Source organism: Eretmochelys imbricata, chromosome 16 (genome assembly GCF_965152235.1).
Source record: "Eretmochelys imbricata isolate rEreImb1 chromosome 16, rEreImb1.hap1, whole genome shotgun sequence".
Taxonomy (NCBI): Eukaryota; Metazoa; Chordata; order Testudines; family Cheloniidae; genus Eretmochelys; species Eretmochelys imbricata.
Window position 1 is genome coordinate 21,817,116 of NC_135587.1, and position 27,079 is coordinate 21,844,194.

The 27,079-nt window shown below is 39.9% G+C and overlaps 1 protein-coding gene across 1 annotated transcript; it reads left to right on the forward strand.

Moving 5' to 3' along the window:
* On the forward strand, window positions 1–26,856 carry NACC2 (NACC family member 2). Its single transcript, XM_077836031.1, has 5 exons — window positions 1–865; window positions 12,045–12,212; window positions 16,787–16,892; window positions 17,898–17,995; window positions 20,988–26,856. The coding sequence occupies exons 1-5, from the start codon at window positions 1–3 to the stop codon at window positions 21,485–21,487; spliced, it is 1,737 nt and encodes a 578-aa protein (XP_077692157.1). The 3' UTR covers window positions 21,488–26,856.
* Window positions 26,857–27,079: the final 223 nt, after the last annotated feature.

Here is a 27,079-nt window from a genome sequence, read left to right on the forward strand (position 1 = left end):
ATGTCACAGATGTTGCACATAGAAATTCCCAACTTTGGGAACACCGTCTTGGGCTGCCTGAATGAGCAGAGGCTGCTGGGGCTTTACTGTGATGTGTCCATAGTTGTCAAGGGCCAAGCCTTCAAGGCACATCGTGCGGTGTTAGCAGCCAGCAGCCTGTACTTCAGAGACTTGTTTAGCGGGAACAGCAAAAGTGCATTTGAGCTCCCAGGTACCGTGCCACCAGCCTGCTTCCAGCAAATCCTTTCATTTTGTTACACTGGGAAACTCACAATGGCCGCGAGTGAACAGCTGGTAGTGATGTACACTGCAGGTTTCCTACAGATCCAACATATCGTAGAAAAAGGGACAGACTTGATGTTCAAAGTGAGTTCTCCCCACTGTGACTCTCAAACCACCATGATTGAAGATCCTAGTTCGGAACCTCAGAGCCCTTGTAACCAATTGCAGTCTGCTTCTGTGCCCTACGTCATGTCCCCTTCCATGCCCATCCCGCTCCTGACCCGGGTGAAACATGAAAATCTCGAGCTGCAACCCACAGCTGTGTCAGGCCTTCCTGCCAAGCGACCCTTGGAAGCCAGCACTCGGGATAGTACAGGAGGGAGCGTTTCTAATGCTGCTCCGCTAAAGTTGTCTCGTGTTTCGTACTATGGAATGCCCAGTTTAGCTACTCTCATCCCAAACATACAGCAAGTGCAGTACTCCCAGGGGGAGCGGACGAGCCCAGGAGCCAGCAGCATTCCAACTACTGATAGTCCCACTTCCTACCACAATGAGGAGGATGAGGAAGATGATGAGGCTTATGATACCATGGTAGAAGAACAGTATGGGCAGATGTATATCAAATCCTCAGGAGGATATTCAGGTAATAAACCAAAACCTTCCCTTTCTCTAACCCCTTTGTTTTTCTCTTCCTCTTAAATCTTTTCTCCTTTGTCTAGAATATATTTTTTGGACTTTTCATCAGGTTTTTCTATATCCTGTTTGTTTACACATGAAGATTTGTGTTTGTGAATTTAATGCTGTTGAAAATTGCTGGCCTGACAGCCCAGGAAACTTGAATTCTCTATCCACAGAACAGGTACAGCATGGGCATAGGACAGTACAAACTTCACCACCACTCCACTACTGTGCCGCTTCTCGGAACTGGAGAGGCCATATGTAGGGGTGAGAGTGCAGTGCAGTGACCATAGTCTATTTAATCCTTAGCCTCCTCCTGTTGGCAGTCTCAGCCACGGACTCCATTTGTTTTGTGTTTTTGCAACATGGACACCTATCCATTAACTGCTGAACTGAGAGTGCCAACTAATTTCACATACAGTAGGTCATCCAAGAGCTACCTCAGCCACTACCCATCTCGGTTTGGATTAGAACAGGCAATCTGAAGGTGAAAGGCTTTGTATCCAATTGCAAATCACCTCATCCATTTATTTCCCCACTACTCCCTCCCTTTTTTACAAAAATCAGTTACAGTGTATGTCTTGCTCTCTCCATCCAAATACTTCAAATAAATCAGATTTCTGGTATATCAGAAAGAATTTAAACAAACCTTTCTCCCCCATCCCTAACATATATGTCCTTATTTTTATCTTGTACGCTGTCAGGTAAGTTCCCTTTTTCCCTTCAGAAATAATTGATAGGACTAGTTAAGTCCTCATTAACCTAACTCATCACCTGGTAGTACTGCACTGTGAAAGCATTAGCTAAAGGAGAAGATTGCTCCAGCAATGAATTGCTAGACAAGGAACTGCTGGGTTCTTCCACCAAGGACACACAGATGTTTTGATTTTTCAGTATGAGTATATGAGGGGACATTTTCTTTTCTGCTTCCCTTGCAAGCGATAAACTTTTCTGAAAAAGAACCGTTTTGGCCTTGTTCATCTTCAAGATTTTGAACTGACGTTTGGAAATGTCTCTGGTGCCTGTCGTGTTTTGGCTTTTTTGGAGGGCTAGAGACGAGGATAGAGGCTATGTGGTAGCAAACACTTGGGGAATCTAATCTCAACAGCTAGTATTTCTCAATGAGAGGCATTTCAAAAGAACATATATGGGGAGGTGTATGTTCTTTCTGCATTCCAAAAAGAGGCTCCTGGATGAACACAGGGGACTCTTAATTGGTGCTGCAGGTGTTTGAGAATGCAGCTTTGATTTGTATTCAGTTCCTGGGTGGAAACATATTTCATGGTTTTCTTGAGATTTGTCAAGCTGGCAACGCAGAATTTTCTTTAGTCTGTGCTTAGTTTTCACTGTTACTATTTCCCGTTGTAATTGCTGGATCAGAAATGACTAATTTGAAAATATTAACTCCCTCACATATGCTGAAAAGTTGGCTTTCTTTCCTTGGACCCATTTTATTTTTAGAGATGGGTAGAAAATGTTGCATTAACAACCTCTGTTTGATCCAGGTATGTAATTCATGGTGGTGGTAATTCTCAACACCAAGACACTCTTTCCAACCCTCTCCATAAAAACAGAACCCCAAACTTCTGTTTGAACAGTAATGTCCTTTCTGTACAAGTCTGTAAGTAGATAGATGAGAAGAAATCATTGCCATGTGTTTTACTGGAGGGGCAAGGGAAACTGTTGTGTTTAAACTAGCCTTTCCATTCTCACAGCAAATACTGCTACTGGCAAATTTTGAGGTTTTTTTTTTTTTAAATATTAGAACAGTCTCTAAAAAGCGGTCTGCTTTTTCAGTTGCTGTTTCTGAGGAAAGAGTCCAAATTCCTCATACTGACAGTAAACTTTCAGAAAGGAGTAGACTATTCTAGGGAATGGTGCGTGATTACTGTAAAGTCCTTGCCTGGCTAGCTAGTTGGTGGGATGGAGTGTGATGCATAGGATGTGTTTTAAAATGTCCATCTAACTGGACAGAGCTGAGGCTGTTTGCATGGATATTTGTTTTCCCCCCACACTGCAGAGCATTATGACTGAGTAGTGTTTGTCTTCACAGTGTTGAGCATTTCTAACATTGTTCTTTAGAGAAACGGGATTATACCCTTGTATACAATATTTTCTTTCTCAGCCATGGGGCCTATTTATATAATAGCAGAACAGAACAAATTCAATAGAAACATAGAAGACTATCATAGGAAAAACTATAGGATGGTATGGTATGCGATTACTAAGCAAGCAGGCTATTGCATATAACTCTTATTACTGTGTAAGATTAAAACAGAGCTGCTCCACTCAGAAAATTGAAAATGTGAACAGCTGACTTGGTGGCTTTGATAATTTTTCAGTTGTCCAGCCTTTAGGTTGGATCTGATGATCCAGAAGAAGAGTAATATTTTCTTTCTCCCTATGCAGATTGTGAGTAGGCTTCTGAATTGCTGGGTGAGGCATAGCCATGGGTAGTTGTTTGGGGAGGTAAGGGAAATGACGGAGCTCGCACCAAGTAGGAGCTCGCATTGTGTCACCATTCTGTCCAACTTGAAGGGCCAGCCAACACCCCCTCCCCCAGGGTTATAATCTATACAGTTCTAGCTAAAACATGTCTCTCCTGCACAAGCACATTGAAAAAGGGTTTTCTGTTTTAACCACAGGCATAGTCTCAGGGTTCCCCAAAATCTGGGGATGAGAGGGGGAAAGATTTAAAAAAGAAAATGAAAATCGAGGCTATTCCATCCTAGTATGGACTTGTGTAACTCTCACTGTGTTTTCATGACTCTGAATAAACCCTTCCTTCAAAAGACACAGAACAAAAAACCCTACAACATGGAAGAGCAAGGAAAAGCTAATCCTGCTCCTGCCACGTAGATCTTGACAATCTCACAAAAGACGGGGAAACAGTGTAAAATAGTGATTGCCAAAGTTTCTGAGAGCCTTTTGAGTCAAAACAAAAACAAAGCCAAAAAAAGAGCACACAGCCAGATCATGCATTGAATCTCATGGGAAGCTTCCCTCCTCCCCCCTTTTTTATTTCTCTCCTTGCACAGCTTAGTGTCATTCAGAATGGTGCCAGGTATCCATTGTTAGGGACGTTTGTCTGGTTCATTGTAAGGGGACATTTTAAGCTGAAACTCAAGTTTTTGTTCAGTGTCCTCTGTCGTCTTCCATCTCCATGTCGGGGCCTGGTTCTGCAAGGTGCTGAATGTCAGCGCTGAAGGCTTGTAGGATGGTCCAGGCCATTGTTCATTAGGTCTGTTCTGAAAGCATTTGGGTGTTGTAGATTCTTATTTATTTTTGTTTTCTCCTATATAAAAGCCTTTCTGAAAAACCAGACTAAATCTCTGAAACTTGGCACAAACCAAAGAAATTCATGACCTTGGCAAAGGGCTTTGATGGTAGAAAGTCAGAGTAAAGCTTAAGCGTCATTAAGTAGCTGACTTAGAAAACAATGGCACGGTGTGGTGAACCATAAGGAATACTGAAGTGCAAAAGAAACTGAAAATAAATCCAGGGGAAGGCTAACTCCCCTTCTAAAACACATTGCAGATGTAAGAATTAAGTTTAGCTGTCGTGAAAGAAGTCCCTAATTTACGGAGGGAAATATGGGAATTGCCATTATGGATCAGACCAGACTTCAGAAACTGGCCATTCCTCACATCACATTTCAGTATAGAGTCAGAGGATGTTAGGATTGTGTGTGTGCTTTTGGCTTTGGATGATATTAGTATCATCATCATCAGGATTTGCATAACTTTTGTGTGTGCATTAATAGCATTTCCATATGGTGGCTCTTTATTCTGTAAATAGGTCTAGACTTGGAGAACATTTAGGCCTTAAAGAAACTAGTTGGTCTTCATATGGGCTCTAGTATTTGATTTGAGAAGTATGCAGCTAGGTAGGATATTAAACAAAAGCAGAGTACTTATCGCTTTACCTGTAGCACCATGGGCCTGATCCTGAAAGGATTTCAGTGGAACTTGCAGATGCTCATCATCTTTCAGTATCAAACCATATTCTTTTCAGTCACCTTACTATTTACCAGGTGTATATGATTTTATTCCGTTTCAACAGGCACAAGTGAAATTGCACCAAGTGTCTTTAAATCCTCATGCAACAAATTGCTGGAGTATAAAGGCTGGACCTGAAAGTTATGAAATACCAAACTGACACATGGACATTTCATTAAAAATTCATCTAAAATAGCTGTTATAGGATACAATTGCAGTAATTAGCTAAGAGAATAGTTTTCTCTCCTGGCTCTCTGATTTCTTGACAGTAAGTAAAGAGGGCAAGAAACAATCCAAAATCTTTAGTGAGAGGATACATGGCATATTGTATGAAGATGATCCCAGACCAAGCTTAGAAAAGATATGTTACAATTTAAACCACAGCCAGTAGCAATGATCCCGTGAACATCTTGAAACCAAATAATTGCAATCTTTTTAAAACTGCTTGTTTTAACTGCAGTCATGGTTCTTTGAGTCAGTTGCCTCTGATACAGATCAATGAGTAGTCTGATCCTTAGGATCAGGCAGGAGGCAGTCAATAGAAGCCAAGAATGAATATATTTTCCAGGAAATATAAAAGAACACCAAACTAGGTACAAACATAGAGGAAAGGAGAAAAATGTGTGTCTGAAATGAACAGAGCGTCGCACTCATCAGACAGAGCTGGTCTTATCTGCTTCTTATTGTAAAAGTGGGAATCCTCTAATGGCTGCGAGGGAAAAAGGGGGAAGGTATAATGCTGACTAGAGGGGAAATCTTTAGCTTCATTGGCTGCCTCCTGTCTAATCAATGTGAATTGTTCTGAACTTATATCAACCACAGAAAACAACTTGCAAGCAAGAAATTCTCTTTCTTATTAAGGACCCAGCAGCGTAAGGAAACTTAAGATCCACATGGGTGTCACTCTGCTTCAGACCTTTTTTGGCATTAAACTTCTAGTCCCTGTTTCTTCACAGTAAAACACAGATGTTTAATTTTAGACTGGCAGATGTTTCACTCCCGACTGAGATGTGAAACAAAGGCAAGATGTGGGCATTTATAAACCAGTAATATTGTTCCTGCACTTCCAGATTAATTCTGTGTATAAATAGGACACGCATCATATCTCTACATTTGAGTATACTGTTGCAAATAGCACTATTAGTAAAATATGTATAGTTCAATGGTGGACTATATTACCATTTTTTCTTCTTGTGTGCACGCACGCGTGTGTGTATTTTTCTGTAAACATACATACCATTTGCCAGTAAATCTACTAAGAATCTGTGAAAATAGCTGCAGATGCTGGGTTCTGTTTTCATGTGCGCTCCCTACCAAGTGTGAGATAAGGATTCTTGTAAACTCTTTGTTTGAAAGGAAAAGTCTGACTCTTTGGGAAAGGGAGGGCAACTAGGTGTATGCTTCCAAACTCCAGTCATCCATGATAGTTGAGAAGAGGGTAATTTTGTGGATAAGGCAATGGACTAGGACCCAAGACTTCTGGGTTCATACTTCCTGTGTGACCAGGGTCAAGTAACTTCAGCTGCTCTCTCTGTCCTCTGTCTGTAACATAGGAACAATAATACTTCCCTACCCTGTAGAATAGTGAATGAGAAGAATAAGAAGAGAATCCAGATGAAAACCTCTGGAATTGTGAACTTCCAAGGGGGAATTGGTATTTCTGCTCTTTGAGTTGGCAAGAGCCAAGAAGATATTAAAGCAACTGGCCTTTAGGGAGTACAGTCAACAGTTTCAAATTTGGATGCCTGAAATTAGACATCAAAATCTTGGCACTGATATTCAGAGGTGCTGGGCACTCGCAATGCTCATTAAAAGCATTGGGAGACCTGGGTGCTCAGCGCCTCTGAAAATGAGGTCACCTATTTAGGTACCCAAGTAAGCGCCTAACTGCATGATTTGGGCACCCCAGTGTGAAAATGTTGGCCACTGACATATTACTGTCATTCTTTCTGAACTGATGCGTGTCCACGAGCCCCAATAACAGCCTGTCAAGAGAAATTTGAGGCCCTGGTACATTGTTTGCTGGGGCTGCAGCCCCTCCCTTTTCACCCAGTTACAGACATGGGAAGGGGGCTGAGCTTGGGGTTCAGGTACAATTGTCCCCCTTTTACCTTTCTTGTCAGCCCTGCCAGTTAACCTGTTCTTCATTGTCTAGGTAATCAGAATTTCATTTTTGCTGATAACTTCTACTTTTTTTAAGGTTTTTATATGTACACGAATTAATTTGTATTAGTTTTTTTTTAACATCATACGCATAATATTTACAAATGTATAGCCAGTCGGATTATTGCTTCTTACAACTGTGTAGTAAAAGGTAATAATAAAATACTTCTTAAGATCTAATGGTTTGTAACAGCCCATTGTCAACTAAAACAGTGATACTTAGAAATGGAGGACCTCATGTAACTGACCTCTGCAAAGCAGAGCGCATCTTAAAAGCGTGTGGAACAAAGGCACTCAGCCCCACCAAGCAGATGCTGGAAGGGTCCAATGCCACAAGTTGTTGAGTGCCACTAATTTCTATTAATTTCAGCACTTCCCAGGATTTGGCACAAAGTTTTTACCTAACCAGGTAGCTCTGAGGTAGTTTTCCATACTCCAGTCCTGGATGTGTCCTCTTGTAGGTCAGTTGTTGCTTGTTATGAAACCCTTCCAAGTTTCAGACCCAAATACGTGTGTGTGTGTGTGTGTGTGTGTAAATAAAATACATGGGTGCAGCCGCATAGCTCCTACTGCCTTTTTAATTATTTCTTCTTTTCCTCTGTGTTAGCTGGTAAGCTGCTTTCTTAGTCTAGTACAAAACTATGTGAGACAATACTTCACATTGTTTGCCATTTCATTCAAAGGAAGAGGAGCAGCTGCCCTCTGAAGATACAAATTAATTAGAAGTGAATACTATCCTGTTCTGTAGAGCATAAAGGCCAAACAGACTTGCTTTCTTTGAAAACATGGGACCCCAAAGTGTTTTGTACCCTGGTTTTTTTTTATGCTACAGTTCTGTGTGCAGTAATTTAATATATGTTGAATTGAAGTAGCATTAAAAAGACCTAAATCTTTGGTAAAGTTTGTTTAATCTTGTTTGAGTTGTACTAATTCTTTAACCAAAACAAAATCCACCAATGAGGTAAGTGTCCATATAGAAATGAGAATTTTTATAGACAGAGGCAATAAGCAAGCGAAACAGTATTTAATTATATTAGAACGGATTAATCTGGATTGTACTGTGTGGGGTTTTTTTTCTAGCACAAATTTTGGCTGAGGTCTCATGCGATGTTTAGCTTCAGAAAAGAGAATGCTATGACCTTGTTGTTGGTTCCTATGTTTAAACACAGGGCACTTCAAAATAAATCAGAAGAATATTTTTTTCTGCCAAAACGTCACTGACGTTTCCCAATATTGTGTGTGCGTGTATCTCCAAAAACAGTTTGGGTAGGTCAGTGTTGTCTGTACTGTTAAAGTTGTTTTTCAGAGCAAGTAGCAGGATTTCAGGAAATGGAGCTTGACACCAGCTTCAGCTGGAATTAGTTACTTTAGGAAGTTACCAAATACCAGGGCAGTACAGTCACTTGACTGCGTTATGTTGCTTTCTTTGCATTATTTATTATTGCAGTATCAAGACTGGCTGGCCCAAAAATTGATGCACCTTCAGAGTCACTCTGTGTGACGTGCACAGAAATTTACAATCCACTGTCTGTCATCTGGTGCAGTTTGTTTGCTGGTCTGAGTGTTGTGTATATTGTTTGACTTCCTGCAATTACAATAATAGTTTGAAAAAGAAATGCATAAAAGCTAATGGTGCAATGTACAAAATATAAGAGCGGGAGAACGAGGGCTTGGTTCTATTCCCAAACTTGTTGTATGACTTTAGGAAAGTCACTTAACCATCGTATGCCTCAGTTTTCCATGTTACCAACCTTTGTAAAATGCTTTGAAATATATGGATGAAAAGCATTCTATACGTGCAAATAATTATTGTTTGTTAATTCATTTATGGGGGGATCATGTTTTAGCTCTGCCTACTTTTAAAGCTGTTAACAAACTTTATCTAACAAGATAAATTAAAATCACATCTATGTGATTATGAAAAATAGTAATTAACCGCAATCTCTGTCTAAATGTTTTTGTTTAGAATATATGAGTATTTAGATGTATGACAGAAACCACAGTTTCTGTTGTGAAATGTTTCTGTTTTTGCTCTGTTGGCTGCAACTGTTCAAGGATACTTTCTCTGCAGTTACACCAGCTTTTTAACCTTACTTTAATTTTATTTTTTATAAAGACACTAACTTGGAATCATTTTAAAAGCCCTTGTGAAAATTAATGCCACTATGCACAACTTTTTGTTCTGACCCTTTTAACAGCTTACAATCTACCATTTTTTAAAGTGGAAATAAATAGTTTTTACATTTTTCACTCAAAGCCATTAATTAAAATTAATTAAAATTAAAATTGCAGCTTTAAACAAATAGAGCAGGGAGTTTTGTTTTTGTGTTTTGGTACTTCACGCCTTTGCTCAGCAGTATAAACCATGACTGTGTAGAAAGAATTGACAAGCTGCTGGAACACTTTCTCTGGCACGCTTGCCCACAATTAACACAAGCAATATGAAATAATATGGCCTAATCTTTATCCCTTCCTGTGGCTCTTGCATTTCAAAAACATTGTGGCTTCACTAAAAAAATCTGCTGCCCTGTTTTGAAATCTGTTGACTCCTAAACATATGCTGTCCTTTTCTTGAACAGCATCTGTTAAGGACATCAGACATCTAACCTAAGTGACCCACGTATCCCCTAATGTTGTGTGTGGTATTTGTGCTATACCTGAATGCTTCCCTGTCATAGGGAGACGTGTAAAGGTGTACAGTATATATGTGCTCTCATGGGCTCTAAATGGGAAGAACTGAAAGCAAGCAGTGTCCCCGAACCGGTCCCCAGGATATATTTTTGAAGTGGCAGTTGTGATATTGGTATGTGTTTATCTGAGCAATTTTGGCAAAACCAAAGGGACTGTAAGGAGACTAGAGTAGCTTTTGTCTGAATGTTAGTGCTGGATAATATGCTCTCCAGTTCTTGATTTATTTAAATTAAATACTTGAAATATTTTTCAGTTTAATATCCTTCCCGTCTCAATGTCCAAAAGCACCAGCAAGATACCAGCCCCTTTAGATACTTCCACTGCAAGAATGAGCAATTTCATTCTAAAAAAGTGCATTTGAATATTTGGAAATTCTCCTTATAGGAGCTTTGAAATAGAGAATTATTTCTATTGTTGAAAATTTGTTATGTAAGCGAGCTGCGCATCAGCATTACAAAATACTTCTACTTTGCATAGATAATCAGGCCATACTGGTAGGAGAAATTATGCTTTAAAATGTCATCTGGATTGTTCTTCCACTATTTGTTCCTCATCCATTCAGGGTAATGCCAGGCTGTTGTTCTGGGTGTACCGGTACATTGAGATGATCTTGTTTTAGGAAATACTTGCTGATGCCATGATTCTTAAAACAAAACCACACACCTCATACAAACAAAAACTTTCCATTTTAAAAGGCTTCTCACCTAAGAATAATATTGCAATACATTGGTACTCAATATAGCCTTACATTTTGTTGGCTTTTACAACTTTTTGTCCTATAATGTGCTGTCACATAATAATAGAACGTTGCAGGATATGTCCTAGTTAGAACACAAATTTCTTTGTAAAAGAGACCTTTCTGTTGTGGTAACTGTAGCAACATCTATACAAAAGTCCCCAGATTTGCTCTTCTACCTGAAGAATGGGAAACACCAAAATAATGAGAGTAAGATACATTTAAGAGGCTAAGTGATTGCATGTTTGATCCAATGCTTTTGTCTAACTATTTTTTTTTTTAGAATCATAAATCTACATCCAATTGTACTAAGGCTGTATTTATCCTTTTCAAGGAGCAGTCCTGATCATATGTATAGAGTTTGACATATGTTATAAAAACTTGTTGATCAGGGTGTAGAGCATTATAGAATTGGATGTATTTTTATATTGTATATATTTATATATTTATATATATAAATATATTGTAGATGATGCGGTTGGCACCTATGCACACTTGTATGAGTCCTCGTTTGCTGTGATAGGTAATTTTAAGCATGATAATGGACTTCCATTACAAATACGTTTTAGAAAGCTAATCCTCTGTATGTTCACAAAACCTAGCATTGTGCAGTGTTTGTTCATAGTAAAACTTATTTGTTTTAGCTTTTTAGTATTAACATCTGCTAATAGGCAGTGGTAGGCCCCATCAATTCTATATAAGGCAATGTTTTAAGGGAAATCACAGCAATATCCTAGTATTTCAGTGTAGTTTTTTTTTTTTTTTTTTTTAAGCTAAAGCTTAATAAAACCTTGGGTTTTTTGGTGGCGTTGAGATAAATTTTATGCACTTAGAAGTGGGAATGGGAGAGGAAAGGAAACCTAGGAATCACATTTTGATTTAGAAAAAGTGAGTGCTGACGGATAATACTGAGTTGCTAAGATTAACTTTTGTTAGTTCAGCGTGTATATAAGGTTTTTCAGCAGCAGAAGATTAAAGAAAAGAAGTTATAATAGGGAAGTAGCTACTAACCTAATCGGACAATTTATGACCTATTTGGGAAACCTCTAATAGATGTGCATAACGTTTTATTTTTTGGTTAGTTGCATACAATAGTTTGTGTCTTCTCTTTAGAAAGCTGATTCTGTATACTTGTCCACATTTAGACAGTGATCTCAGATGTTCAGAAATAGCAATTTTTCTAAATGATTAACATTTAAAAAAAAATAAATGAAAGCACTGTTAGGTTACATTAATCCCTCTCCCAAAATCCATTCAAGGCAAAGCTCCTGCAGGAGCTCTTCTTTCCGAAAGAGAGCGGGAAAAAAGGAAGGCCTTAGGTTTAAACTTCAGGACAAGAGAAGCTTCATTCTGAAGATCACAGATATTAGCCCTGGCTCCAGCATAACGGTGCCCATTGCCTCCGCATATAAAATGATCATGCTTTTTGAGTAGATGACTGTTTTCAAGAGCAATGTTGTGAAAAATATCTTGAATCATCAAAATCTAGCTGTGTTCATTTGGATCCTGCTCCTTGAAAGCATTTAATGATTCTCCCTGTTAATTCTTTTTTAAAGTGGCTCAAGAGAAGCCAGAGCAGATTCCACTAGAGAGTCGTTCCTGTGTCCTCATTCGACGTGATTTAGTTGCTCTCCCAGCAAGTCTTATCAGTCAAATTGGATATCGGTGCCACCCAAAACTCTACTCGGAGGGAGATCCCGGAGAAAAACTTGAACTTGTTGCAGGTAATAACTTTTATTTCTTTTTTACATTAGAATGATTGAAGATCAGCCATTTTTCTTTTTAGAATTTACCCCTTATCTCCCTTGAACCTTAGTTTCAATCATACATATTGGATGCAAATTTTCCCTTTTTGTGTATTACTATGAACAAATGTACCCATCGCTAATCGGTGGGGGGGAAAAGATAGAACATCTTAAATTTCATTTAATTCACTGTTAGAAGAATGTGTCATTAGCAGGAGTTATTCAATTGAATTAATTTAGCATTTAATTGAATTCCGTAAACTTGTATTCTCCCTGATTGGTATGGGCTGTATCACAACTGTGTTTTAATTTCGCTTCACAGATGAAAAAAATTAGACTTTTTTTTACCTATCAAATTTTAAGATTTACAGAGCAGGGGATTAGGATTTATAGAAATGAATACAGATTTAGACATTTTAAAATATAATTAAAACAACAAATACTTTAATAGTGGGTAAAAAAATTATACTCTTGGGCTTGTGGGTTTTTCCCTAGATATGAATGGCAAGAATCGATCCCTAGTGACATATTTGGTGTATCTGTGGCAAGGATGAGGCTGTAATCTTCTGGCTAGTCACAGATGGAATTGGTCCCTTTTTGCAAGCAGTAAGGCAGTAGGACCCCAAGGCTGGAAACCAATTTAACAGCTCGGGGGGGAGGGATAACTCAGTGGTTTGAGCATTGGCCTGCTAAACCCAGGCTTGTAAGTTCAATCCTTGAGGGCGCCATTTAGGGATCTGGGACAAAAATTGGGGATTGGTCCTGCTTTGAGCAGGGGGTTGGACTAGATGAACTCCTGAGGTCCCTTCCAACCCTCATATTCTATGATTCTAAGGACAGATACCCTTGATATTGGGGGATGTTCGAGAGGAGGCAAGGTTTTTAGAAGCATTTCCCTCTTTCCACCAGATTATTCTCAGTCTTCTCGAGGTTCAGCCGAATCCAGCTATTGTTTATCCGGATACATATTTTGGCTAGGCATTCAGAAAGCTGGGAGATGGTACTGTTTAGGTTTGATATATTGGAGTTGTAGACGGATATAAAATATGCAAGACTTAAAACTGTAGTCCTGTCCTTTAGTGGCCATTAAACATCTCATGGCACTGTATGTAAGAGGGGTGTGTTGACCTTGATGATCAGACCAAATTCCAATTTGGGTAATTACAGTCTACCTCCCTAAATGCACATTGCAGTTTCAGTTGGATATGCCCTCCACTGTTGTATAGTGTTATGAACTGCTGTCTTCTACCCCAGAAGTGACTCTGTTTGGGTGATGTGAATCCGATATAATGGTCCTTACTAACTTCACAGGTTGTTGTGAGGATTAATTAATACCTGTCAAGTGCTTTGAGTTCCTCTGATGGAAAATGTTACAGAGGGAAAAAGTGAGTGAGCACGATCTATCCAAACCAGTTGTCCTTTCTTTCTAACCATTTTATATCTTAGATACAATGTTATGAATAGCACACGTTTATTCTCAGCCTGTAGTAGGAATGTTAATTTCAAAAATTAGCTGGACAGGTTTCTCTCTGATCAAGGACATATATTTTCTTCACTGGAAGGCAGAAATAAAACGCACCCACTGTACAATAGCATAAAACCACAAGTATTTATTTTGTAGCTGGAATATTCATTTTGCATCTGCTAACATTTTATGCAAGACTTAAAAACACCAACTTACTTTCACAGTGAGAGCTGCAAATTGACTCGGGGCATCTTTGCTCGATTTACATTTTTCAGTCTGGAAAAAAGTAGATTAACACCGGCAGCCACTGTCAGAGAGATTATTTTTTATTTATTAAAGTGAAGTTACCCTTGGTGGCATCTGACTTGCTCTCTGATGGCTTATCCCTTAAAATGCTGTGACTGGATAAAGGCTCAGCGGCTCATTACAGTTTCAAACTTAGCCAAAAACCGATGGGGGTTGGTTCTGCCCAAAGTACATAAGAAAAATCTTTCAGTGAAAGTTTAGTAACCTCCATACACTAAATACTTTCTTTCATCTCAGATTTTTCATGCCATAATTGATTCTGAAAACTTTGACAGATTTCTCTGGAAATGATCATCGTAAAGTGGATTGATAGATATAGTGCACCGAGCATGGAGAGAAGCTGCAAGGTTCAGAAATCCCACAGTGCCACTGGCTCTTCTCCCCTCCTTACCCTTATATTCAACAAATGTGTGTAAGAGGAAAGGAGCTAACCATCACCTGGTGAAAGATCAAGCAGTCATCTTACCGCCTGCGCTAGGACAGCACAGATGTTGTTTAGTTCTCCATTTCCCCACAGAGGAAAAGGGTCAAACTCTGATCTTCTACACTGTAAATCGGGAGTTATTCTATAGAGCTCAATGCAGTTGCTTCAGATTTACTCAGAGTCTGTCCCACTCATTTTTTAACTATTCTTTTATTCTTCATTTTAAAGGTAAGTATAGAACTAGTCATGCGTAGGCTTTCCTGGAAATGCAAGAAGTAATTTTATTTCTCTGTATATCTCCGCTTCTGCAAGAACTTAGTCTGTTACAGCTCTAGATATGACCTACTATTTAAGCTTTATTTAAAAAAAACAACTTTTATATTGTAACTGTGCTTGGAAAGAAAATATGCACGTCCACATCTTTGTGTAAGCAGGCAGATTCTGAGGCATACAGTAGGTTTTACTTTTGCAAGCTATGTGCTGTATAAAAGTGTTTGATAATGAAAGGGTAAGAGATCTACTATAAAACACTGACAGTCTGTTTCTAAACCTCTGGACATGTAAAGCTTCCTTAGAAAGGTTGATTTCTCACCTGCAAACATACTCTAAGCCAATATATTTGCATACTTAAAGCCAATATATTTGAGACCCAGCAATTCCTAGGCACTAGAAACTAAATTCCCAGCTCACCAAAATTACCAGTGGGGGTTGTGCTGTGTTTCTTGGAAATAAATGCATTTGTAAAATAAATATATATCTTTTCCATGCCAGCCTTCTTTTTTTAGTCTAAACGTGTATTCTACAGCTCTTTCCTTGACAGAAGGAAAGGCCAAATGGATGGTTGCTCTGGAAGGATGGTAGTAGTCTGCTATGGATCATTTTTAAAATAAAATAAATCATAGCACTGTGTGTCTTTTACATAACTAGATCCTTTCACCAGACTGCAGTGGATCTTCTTTCTGTTTGGATAAAATCAGGAGATTATTAGTATGGGCTGTGATTCTCACTAGACCCCAACGGAGTGAGTGCCCAGATCCCATAGACCCCTAACTCACTTAGGCTTCTTTGAAAATCCCAGCCATGATTACTGTTGTTTATATGCATTACAGTAGTCCCTTGAGGATGCAACTGAGATCATGGCCCTGTTGTGCTAGGCACTGTATAAGAACAGCCACACTGGGTCAGACCAGAGGTCCATCTAGCCCAGTATCGTGTCTGCCTACAGTGGCCAATGCCAGATGCCCCAGAGGGAATGAACAGAACAGGCAAATGATCAAGTGATCCAGCCTGTCGCCCTTTCCCAGCTTCTAGCAAACAGAGGCTAGGGACACCATCCCTGCCCATCCTGACTAATAGCCATTGATGGACCTATCCTCCATGAATTTATCTAATTCTTTTTTGAACCCTGTTATAGTCTTGGCCTTCACAACATCCTCTGGCAAAGAGTTCCACAGGTTGACTATGCGTTGTGTTAAAAAATACTTTCTTTTATTTGTTTTAAACCTGCTGCCTCTTAATTTCATTTGGTGAGCCATAGTTCTGGTATTATGAGAAGGAATAAATAACTCTTCCTTATTTACTGTCTCCACACCAGTCATGATTTTATAGACGTCTGTCATATCCCCCCTTAGTCGTCTCTTTTCCAAGCTGAAAAGTCCTAGTTTTATTAATCTCTCCTCATACGGAAGCCGTTCCATACCCCTAATAATTTTTGTTGCCCTTTTCCCAACCTTTTCCAATTCCAATATATCTTTTTTGAGATGGGGCGACTATTTCTGCATGCAGTATTCAAGATGTGGGCATACCATGGATTTCTATAGAGGCAATATGATATTTTCTGTCTTTATTATCTGTCCCTTTCTTAATGATTCCCAACATTCTGTTCGCTTTTTTGACTGCCGCGGCACACTGAGTGGATGTTTTCAGAGAACTATCCACAATGACTCCAAGATCTCTTTTCTGAGTGGGAACAGCTAATTTAGACCCCATCATTGTATATGGATAATTAGGATTATGTTTTCCAGTGTGCATTACTTTGCATTTATCAACACTGAATTTCATCTGCCATTTTATAGCCCAGTCACTTAGTTGTGAGATCCTTTTGTACCTCTTCGCAGTCTGCCTGGGACTTAAACATCTTGAGTTGTTTTGTATCATCTGCAAATTTTGCCACCTCACTGTTTATCCCTTTTTCCAGATCATTTATAAACACATAGTAGGAGACTGCCCCTCCCCTGAAGAGTTTGCAGTCTAAATAGGAAAGCAGAAATATTTTGTGTTGCATTCTGTAGTGGGATTTACACCTTTAGGGAAAATAAGGGTGTGGATTTTAAACTCTGTACACTTTAACTCTTGCAGGCTCAGGTGTTTATATCACCCGGGGGCAGCTCATGAATTGTCATCTATGCGCAGGTGTCAAACATAAGGTTCTTCTGAGACGTCTTCTAGCCACGTTCTTTGACCGGTATGTTCCTTTTTGAGTTTATATCAGGTATTAAGGACCTCAGAGTGGTTTCTGTATTTTAAATGTACTTTACAAAAAAAATAATTTGAGCCTTTTTTCCCCATACTTGTTTTTGCTTTTCTGCTTTATGGTGGGTTAGTCTGGAGCACGGTCGCTGACTGTTGTTTTTGCCAGTGGGTGCATTTGAAGAGGTGTGTGTTTGGGGGGTGGGGGAGCTCTGCTAGTTTTGGAGGGAAGGTTATTTTCAGCATATTTGTACACTTCTTTCATATTCCAGTTATTGAATATGTGTCTATCATTGGTATCGTAACAATTTAATCATTATTAAAATAGTAATGAACTACATAATTACAGTATCATGAATTACAGTATATTAAAATCATGCACTCACCTACAAGTTGTCTTCACTAATGTCCCAGTTTAAAGATATTATGTCTCCTGTAGCTTTTTGGATGGGAAACTGTCAGCCACACTGTGGCTCATGGGTGCTCAGTACCGGGTTTACAGTGGTGCTGTGGCACCAGGCCCACACACAGAAGGGGCCCCAGTGCCAGGATTGTGTCCCTTCCACCCGCACTCTGCCCTGAAGCCTTTTCCCCCCAAAGCCCCATCCACCACTTACTCCTCTCCACCCCCTCCTCCCGCTCGTTCCTCTCCGCCCCCTCCTACTCCCGGGAAAGCCATGCGGGGCCTCAGGGAGAGGAGGCTGAGCAGGGTTTGGGTGGAGTTGGGAGCGGTGCCAACAAAAAATTAATCCAGCCCTGCACATGCAAAGCACCCCCTGGTTTTTTGTGGTGGGTGCTTGAGTCTCAGAGCACGCAAGAAGTCAGCACCTATGAGCTGAAGTGCCAGCTTTTCTGATTCCTCAACTGAAAAATATACAGTTCGGTTGCTATCTGAAAGAGAATAAACTCGACCAGACAGTATCTCTCTGCATCACTGTAAGCTTTCACTCTTACCTGAAATCCTGGATATAAGCTCCGCATTTCTCTCCCTTTCTTGCAGGAACACACTTGCCAATAGCTGTGGAACTGGAATTCGGTCCTCCACTAGTGATCCCAGCAGGAAGCCCCTGGACAGCAGGGTTCTTAATGCAGTGAAATGTAAGGGGGGAGTGATTTACTGCTGCTGTGTTAGAACAGTCTGGCAAAAACAAAAGCCTAGGAAAGAGCTGAAATTTAAACAGGGCAAGGCCATCAAGAGTGTATAATAATTGTGAATATATACATTGAAATCGGTTATGTGAACATTCAGATCTTTTCACTTAAACATTTGATATTTTTTTAAAAAATACTTTAAAGTTTTGTCCAAAGTTAGTATTTTGTGTTTGACAATATCACAGTGTGAAACCGAACATTATTGTTCACATTATCTTGAATTTTGTTTGGTATTTTTTTAAATCGCTAATTTTGCAGTACAATGCTTTTATTACTAGATGAGATTTTTGATCCTGGCCATAGCTGTGCCTGAAAGTTGCAGTGCTTTATGGCAGTGGTTCTCAACCTTTCCAGACAACTGTACCCCTTTCAGGAGTCTGATTTGTCTTGAGTACCCCCAGTTCCACCTCGCCTAAAAACGACTTGTTTACAAAATCAGACATAAAAATACAAAAGTGTCACAGCACACTGTTACTGAAAAATGGCTTGCTTATTTTTACCATATAATTATAAAATAAATCCATTGGATAGAAGTATTGTACTGACATTTCAGTAAGTACAATACTCATGGAAAGAGTATCCAGGGGAAATATTTGATCACTTGTAAAAGAAATCCTTTCGATGCCCTTACATTTCAGTGTGATACTGAGGCTGTTTTTCACTTGTGAGCCTTGTTTGAAGCCCAAAATCTGCTGCCAGGGCTGAAGCATGTAACTTAGCTTTCCGGGGGCCCCCTATGGCATGGGATCCCAGGCAATTGCCCTATTTGCCACTTGTTAATGCCAGTCCCGGATTTGCCACCCCCCTAAACCCGTCCCAGAGGACCTTTGGGTACCCCCAGGGGTACCTGTACCCCTGGTTCAGAGCCACTGCTTTATGGCACACAGTTTTTTGTTCTTAATGAGTAAATTGGCGAGTGATCATTAGAAATTATGCAGTCTGCATCAGAACTTAATTGTGGATTAATCTGTTTCATCATCTGGCTATAAGCATTTGTGATTCACAGCCTATTTCCATGAAAATGCTTGTTTATAAATCTTTTTTTTGTTATTATTTGGTGAGTAAAGAAGGGAGTCTTTCTGCAAATAATTACATTTTAACAGGGATATACATAAACAATAATAGCTTTTTTTTAAAATCATTTTTTAAACTTGGAAACTGACCAAGGTTCTGTATAATATCAAGCAGTTTATCCAGTCCGTACATAGAGGATCTAAAATCCATTTTAGAGCTGATAGTGTAATAGGATCAAGTGTTTCAAAAACTGAAACTGTCCCAAAAGGCCATAAGGTAAGAGACTGTACATTTTAACTAATAAATAATGCTCTTTAACTTCAGTGATTCAGTGTCGGAGATGCTAAAAACTAATTCCTGTGTTTGTGATCTCTAAATGCATAGTGCCAGCCCCCGGAGCTCTGCTGATTTATACTAGCTGGCCCATTTTTTGTGTTCTGAATATGGGAAAATAATGATCACAATATAGAAATCCTAATAGAATTATCATCCTAAAAAAAAATAATGAATTTTTATACTTAAAAATATGTCCCTACAAGGCACAAAACAAGTGGTTAAAAATTTGCCTATTACAGTACTTTTTTTGAATAAAAGAAGCATATTAGTAGAGCAAATGGTGCTTGGTGTCGAGTGCGAGTGAGGAACTCTGTGGTTTAGAAAAAGCTGGCGTTTCAGTACAGTGAAGCCCACTTAATATATGCTTGATGTACAGTACAAGCCAATGTCCTCTCATACTTTCCCCCTCAGTGGATTCTGTCTGGATAGTAAATATTTATGTAAATATCTCACTACAAGATGAAAGTGGAGTGAATTTTTTTTTTTTTGGATCTGTTAAATCTTTCCTCGCCCTAATTGTTGTTCTGCTGCTGAACTCTGAGGGCCTTCTAGCCCCAATTGCAGATCTGTAGGGCGTGGAGGGAGGCAAAGAGGTAGTAAAAGACATTGATCTGTAAAAGTCAGAAATATTGGACTGCATTAATTATTACCTGGGCCATAGATTGTTTGTGGTGCTTTACAAAGCAAAGCCCAAGTCCCTGAGAAGGAAGAACCTTCCTACTAAAGGCTCAGTCTTGCAAGGTGCTGAGCACCTCCCAAGAGGCACTGAGCACCCTCCACTACTGCTGTAGGAGATGACAGCACCTTCCAGGGGAATTTTAATAAATAGCCATGGATGCCCTGAAATCATAGTACAGGGCCACATGGATTCCGGACAATAGGGCAAGACCCTATGTCCAGAAAAATCCTGGGGTTTTTAATCTGTATATTACCCATTTAATTACTCATAGTTAAATGAAGGAATGAGTTGAATACCCCAAATATACAGTGAGATCTGAATGAAGTGACCACCAAGAAGTAGTCACCTGATACAGAGACTGATGGTGTACCTTTACTGTCCTGATAACATCTCATTCATCACTGCTGCAGAACTCTCTCCTTCTGCCCACAACATATTTAGTGATGATTTACCTCTAAATAAACGTCTAGTAAACTCCTACTCAAAAATTTGGGAGCAATTTAAGGCATGAACTTCCCTATTGGATAGTAGTGATACCATCTGGAATACAAACTCTCGTGTTTCAGTGTGTAAGCCAGCTGGTAACTGCTTTGGTTTTAGCAATAGACTTCCCCTATGGATAAGTTGTCCCATAATTGTCCATCAAGGGATTTCTTGTACCTTCCTCTATAGCATCTGGTACAACTACTGGAAACAGGATATTGGATTAGATGAACCAGTGGTCTCATCCAGTGTAATAACTATGTTCTTGTGATAAAACCATATATTTTCTGTCAGATATAACCGTAGCTGCATGTTATTGATATCTTGTGGTACAGTTCTGAGATGGGACAAAGGCTGTGATCACACAAACTTCTTTGTGTTGCTTACTGTAGTAGTCCTCAGTGATATGTATCCCTGTCTTTGCAGTGTATTGTCAGAATTTTGCCCCAAGTTTTAAGGAAAGCGAGATGAATGTTATCGCAGCCGATATGTGCACCAACGCCCGACGAGTCCGCAAGCGCTGGCTTCCGAAGATTAAGTCCATGTTGCCAGAGGGGATGGAGATGTACCGCACAGTCATGGGCTCCACAACAAACAGTGTCCCCCTGGATCCGGAATTCCAGCCCAGCACTGCTCAAGTCTTTGAGCAGCGAATCTATGCAGAAAGGAGGAGTGATTCGGGAACTATCGTAGCTTTGAGAACTAACGCAGTAAATGTCGATCTAAGCAATGGATCCAACCAATCATTTGAACAGAGTGAGGATGCCGAAGGGGCTGGCTCTGTTATACAGGAGGCAGCTGGAACAGATGCCATGGCATCAGATACCCAAAGCACTCCACAGCCTTTTGAACAAGGTGCCGGTTCCACTAGCCGGCCAGAAACTCCCGTGAGAAGACAAGATGGTACTTATGGAGGGACTTTATAAAAGAGTTTGTGACCTATAAGGGATCTGTAATACTAAAGCTGCTTGCATGCATTACTAATACAAAAAAATGTGATCAAGCCACTTACCTACTGAACTGCTACTGTTGCCTGAAAAAAATGTGATTTTTATTCTGCTTATATTTAAAATTTATGAAGGAAATAATCGCATTCGTTACACTGTAAATGACTAGGTCTCTGCCGACCTACTGAAGAAAAATATTGGACTCCTTTTTGATATTCCTGAGATTAGCCTGTAAGATTGTAGCTTTTTTTTTTTTTTAAAGAAGGGGAGGAAAAAGCTTGACACTCCCTGCTGCTGCGCCACATCATCACCCCCTGCCCCCCCATGCATTATTCAGCTCCGTAGTAAAACCATCATTAACTTCTGCCTCTAGAGAAAGTTTTACCGTCACTTAACAGGAAAGAAAGATGTGTTAAGGTAGAAGTCATCTGACTTAGTCATTTTTGTGTATACACTTGGCTCTAACAAGGCAGGGTGGGGTGGGGAGAGGAATTGCTAAAAAAAAAAAACTTCTGTTAAATGATCAGAGAACAGATTCTTAACATTAGTCTTACTAAGTGTGATGCTGTAACCAAGTTCGGAGGGCTCTTCAGTGTCTGTCCACTGATATATATATTTTTTTTAGTTGCTATAGGATAGGGGTGGCCACACCTTTTATTTTATATTTGTATGAGTCGGGAGGACTGCGTGGTACTTGCAGATTGAGACCCTGGGTGTGATATTCTTCCACAGTATGACTGCTGTCTTTCTCTCCCAGAGCTACTCCTTTTTCCCCACCCTCCCTTGCCAGAACGTGGTGTAGCTTTATACTACTGGCCTTCTTGATTTAATCAGCTTCTACAACCTGACTTCCAGCTGCCACCTCTTTTACCTTGTGGCAATGACGAGAGCGAACAGTCAGTCAACTGGCCCACTTACCGGGCAACCCCTTGGCCACCTCTTTACTAGGCTAATACTCAATATTTTATATCAGTCCAATCGCTGAGACAGATTGTAACAGTTTCAAAGAGAAACTGAACTGCAGAAATGGGAAAATAGATCTAGATCTACATAGATATGTTTTTTTTCTTTAAAAAGGTATACGCAAAGGTTGTAGGGGAATGATACTTGGAAGTAAGTGTAGCAGGCAGATGGAGTGAGCCTCAGTGAGAATTCAGCTATACCTGGTAATGGTTTGAATGAACTTAGCTTCCAGTGGTGTGCTTGTTACATGGCTTGGAGTGAGGGAGCGATCTGATTTAACTTGTAGGCATGCACTAATAACAGCTATCCACTGGTTGGAATGCACCGTTGATCACACCCTCCCTCACATTTAGGTGCACGAGATAGGGTTAAAGAAAATGAAGATTCCCCAACCACCTACCCACCTCTTTTAAAATTTAACTGGGCCCTGCAGGAGCCAAGTCTACAGTAGCTTTCAGGAACCTGGTTTTCGCCAAGCCACACAGCAGAATGTAGTTGTCAGCTTAAGAGGATGCATTCAGCCCCTCCAAAAGCAGTATTACTAGCAACAGGAACAGAAAGCCACCTCGCTCTTTTTACTCTAAACAACAGAAAACTTTGCTCCAAAGAGACCATACTTGCTTGAAATAGCAACTCTTCCTCCAAAGATGTCTGTCAAAGTCAGACTGGCCTAGGTTGAAACACCTGGTTTCCTTGACAGCTGCCACAGTCTGTAAGCTCCTAAAGAGGCCTATAACCTGCCCTGTGCTTTTAACATTTAAAGTATATTAAATACAAAGGGAAAAATCAGATTTGTTTCCATAATGTTTTGTTCTATCCTTCCATGAAGTGCTTTTTCCTTCTGCATTCTCACTCCAAATACCTCTTCATGGAAAGGGTATCCAGGGGAAATATTTGATCACTTATAAAATAAATCTTTTCGATGCCCTTCTGGGTACATTTTATGGCACTTTGCCTTCTTGGCCATGTGTCTAACAAGACACTTAGGCATGCATTCTTATGCAATAACACACACTGTGTTACATCTGACTGTTAGAACCGTGTGCTAAGTGAAGGGGCAGCTGGTATGTATGTAGGTATATGAGCAAGTCGTAATGGAAGTTTTGTCCTCCAGAGCTATGGGTGGACATGTGTGCTCTCTCTATGTTGACTTCTTCTGAGTGCTTTCATTTTTGAAACCGAAGGTCAGACGAGATCAGAAAATCTCCAGAGTGACAGTAAACCTTTCCTGAAAGTAACGACATCCCCACAACTTCTGAAAACATACCGAGTGCAAAGCATGGCACGCAGTTCCCGGATTGCGCTTCTCATTACCGTGCTTCTTGCGTGAGTTCCATGATTAAGTTTGTACTACTTGCAGAGGCGAGAGAGGATTGCAAGGTTACCTGGATGGGAGTCAGGGAGTCTGTGAGTATGTGCTGAGAGCCAGCATGGAGACAGTGGTGTATGTAGAAAAGGGAAATACCAGGTGCTCATCGGCATGACGCTGATGCTTGATAATGCCAAGCTTGGAATGCTTTTAAGATTCAGGGAGAGGGGGAGTGATATAAAAGCCAAATACGGCTTGTTTTTGTTTGTTTTTCATTTGTTTTTACTGTGACTAAAATGCCTCCTTTAAAGTTATTTACAATTCCTTGTAAAAACAAAGTTTGAAACTATGAACAAGTGCAAAGTGCACAAATAGTCGTCATTTACAAAGGCTATTGATGGCTATTTAGAGTTGGTTTTGGTAACTGAATTCACAGACAGCGCTTTGCTCAGGGGTTTACTCCTCTCTGTATGTAAAAGCGGAGAATGGGGGTGACCCAGCCTTTGGCCATTTTTTTCTTCAATACTTGAAGCTGTGTTTGCATCTTACTAGCTAAATTCTCCAACACTTAAGGTGTTCCAACCTCCTTCTCAATTTGCCCTGAATAAAATACACAGCGGGGTCTATTCTACCTTACATCTTGTGTAGCTCTGAATTGTGTATGATTTGAATCTGGCTCTCTTGAGATGTAACTGAGCTGGTATTCTGCCCTCTCCAGTCACATGGATTGGTGCCCTTAAGACCTATGCAAAGTTTTGTGGCTGAGTGGGTATTGTTTGTGTGTATTAAAGAGCAGGGCATTTGTGGGCCTCACTTTGCCCAACTCTGCAAATTAAAATTTTCCTCTTGCTATGTTTGAAATGCCCATTCTCTCCTACACGCAGTGCCCAGAGCTCACCATGTGCTCTGTTTGCATGGTTTATCCAAGTGGCTGGCAGAATATCACACAGAGTATGTACCTTCTGAGCTGCATAGTAGATTGGTGCTTATGTACCACTTGTTAAGATATGGCCCTTGGAACAAATCTTATTAGGAACCATAGAACGAGACTTGCATGGGGCTGCTTTTTTCAGGGAATTGACTGGTCCAGTTCTTTAGCCATTTCACTGTCACCCCAGATTAATGCTGGGAATCTGTCTCAAATAGACTGACCCAAAACCTCATGGTAGCACGTCCCATATGAAATGAGGGTTGGTGGGTCAGCAGTGTTCGCCGTAAGCCTCCGTTCTCACTGCAAATCCTTCAGCTACTTGGCAGAGTTCATTGCAAGTCAGCAACTTTCCTAAATCTGAGATTAAATGAGCTGGGAAATAGAGATACAAGATTTAAGTCTCTGCTTTACATACCTGCCCTGTGGAGTTCAGTCCTATAATCAGAATGACAGTTTAAGTACTGACTATCCCTTTATATATTTTTTCAGAATGATACTAAAAATTCCCACCTTTTGTGTGGCATTTTTAGTGTTTGATAAATTTACTGAACCCTCCAACTGAGATTCACAGTTGGCTAAAGCTTCTCTGGACCAACCTGACTGCAAAACAAATGCATCTAATGCCCTGAACTGGGAGACCCTAGCCTGAATTAGCAGCAGAAGTACTTGAATGATTTAGAATGGCTTAGGACAGAGAATCAGAAGAGAGTCAAGTTGCACAGTGAAAAAATATATATTTTTATATCTAGCACAACTTCCTGTAATTTCTTTTTATTTTTTTTTTATTATTATTTTTTAAATTAGGAAGGCAAACTTTTAAAATGTGAAGGGTGGAGGTTTTTTTCCTTATCTGGTAGATGAGGGCAAGCATTTTGCACTAATGTTTCCTGTGTGTGGAGGATTAATGATATGTTTGAAAATGTATATGGATGATGATTGTATTCTTTGGGGGAAAATAATCCCTTTAAAATACTGAATGTAAAGTGATAACAGAGCAGTCCATTGATTGTATGGGGCTTTCCTGAGTGCCTTAGAATTTTTTGATCATTTTTTCCCAGGAAAACCGATTAAGAAAATCAGATCATAACCAAATCCTCCCTCCTCTTTGTTTACGACACCCTTTTAAATCATAGAATTTGGGGCTGCTTTATAATGTGAATATGAAACTGCATTCATCTAGGTCTGGTAGTACAAATCGAAGCATCAGTATTTATGGGATGTCTGCACCTTTATTCATATGCTTGACTATTAGCAATATTACATGTATATTCTATATCTAAAGTTATATCAAGCACCTTTTGAAAAAACTGAATGGCGTTCAAGCTTACAAGTTATATGCAGTTGCCATATGGTGTAGATCCCGGACTCTCTCCTCCTTGCTAGCTCAAATTAAAGAACAATGTCCAGATTACAGTTGCTGTGTAGAAGGGTAGCATGACCTTCTATTGTACTTCTATCTCTGTGTGTTAATAGTGTGCGATTCCAGTTTTAGCTAAGATTCGTAACGAAAATGTTATCAGCATGTGATGGATTTAATGCACTGATAGGCAGTTCCACCGTGCCCCTCCTTACTGCAGGGTTGACTCAATGCCAAGCCTTCAGTTTATTGGAGGTTGCCCAGTCTTTCTGGACCTGACCTCCTCACCTACGCAGGTGGGAATCAGTAGTAAGGTCAGTGGAGTTACTAAGGTCAGTGGAGTTACACTGCTGGAAGTCCCGTGAAAGTGAGAAGAAAAACAGGCCCCCTGTACTTTCCTAAGAATGCTGCTTTCACCGACTGGAGAGGGGGAGACTAGGGAAAACTCATGAAGAAATTCACCTTCGATTCTCCAAAAGCAAAACATGGGTCCACTTTTCCCTGTGTTGTAGACTGTTTGCTTTGATACTTCCTTAGTGAGTGTAACCTTTTTGCAGTCTGTTCTTACTGAAGACTCTCCTAAGGGGGCTAGAATTATTGCTGTGTAAATTCCCAATGGATTCACGCCCAATTGCATACACTTTAATCTTTCTCTTTCCTCTTATTCATTCTCTTGCATAGTGCAGCGCTTTAATATGGAAAGAGAAGCAAAGAATTAAGCTCATCTTATTAGTCTTTTTTTGAACAGCGACACAAAACTGGAATTGTTCCCTATTTAACACATGTTTAAAGTACCATAGCATTCTAGACATGGTATCCTGGAGAGGACGGATGCATTTCCTCAGTCATTTTACTGCTAAGGTTTTGTTCAGATTGCTTATTTTTATGGAAATATCTTGCTGCAAGTGGAGAAGGGTGTATGGCCCATTAACCAACTGAAAACTTATAGACAACCCTTGTTTGCTTCTCCTGGCAGTAAATTCTAAACAGAAAATTGAGAGTTCATAGCTG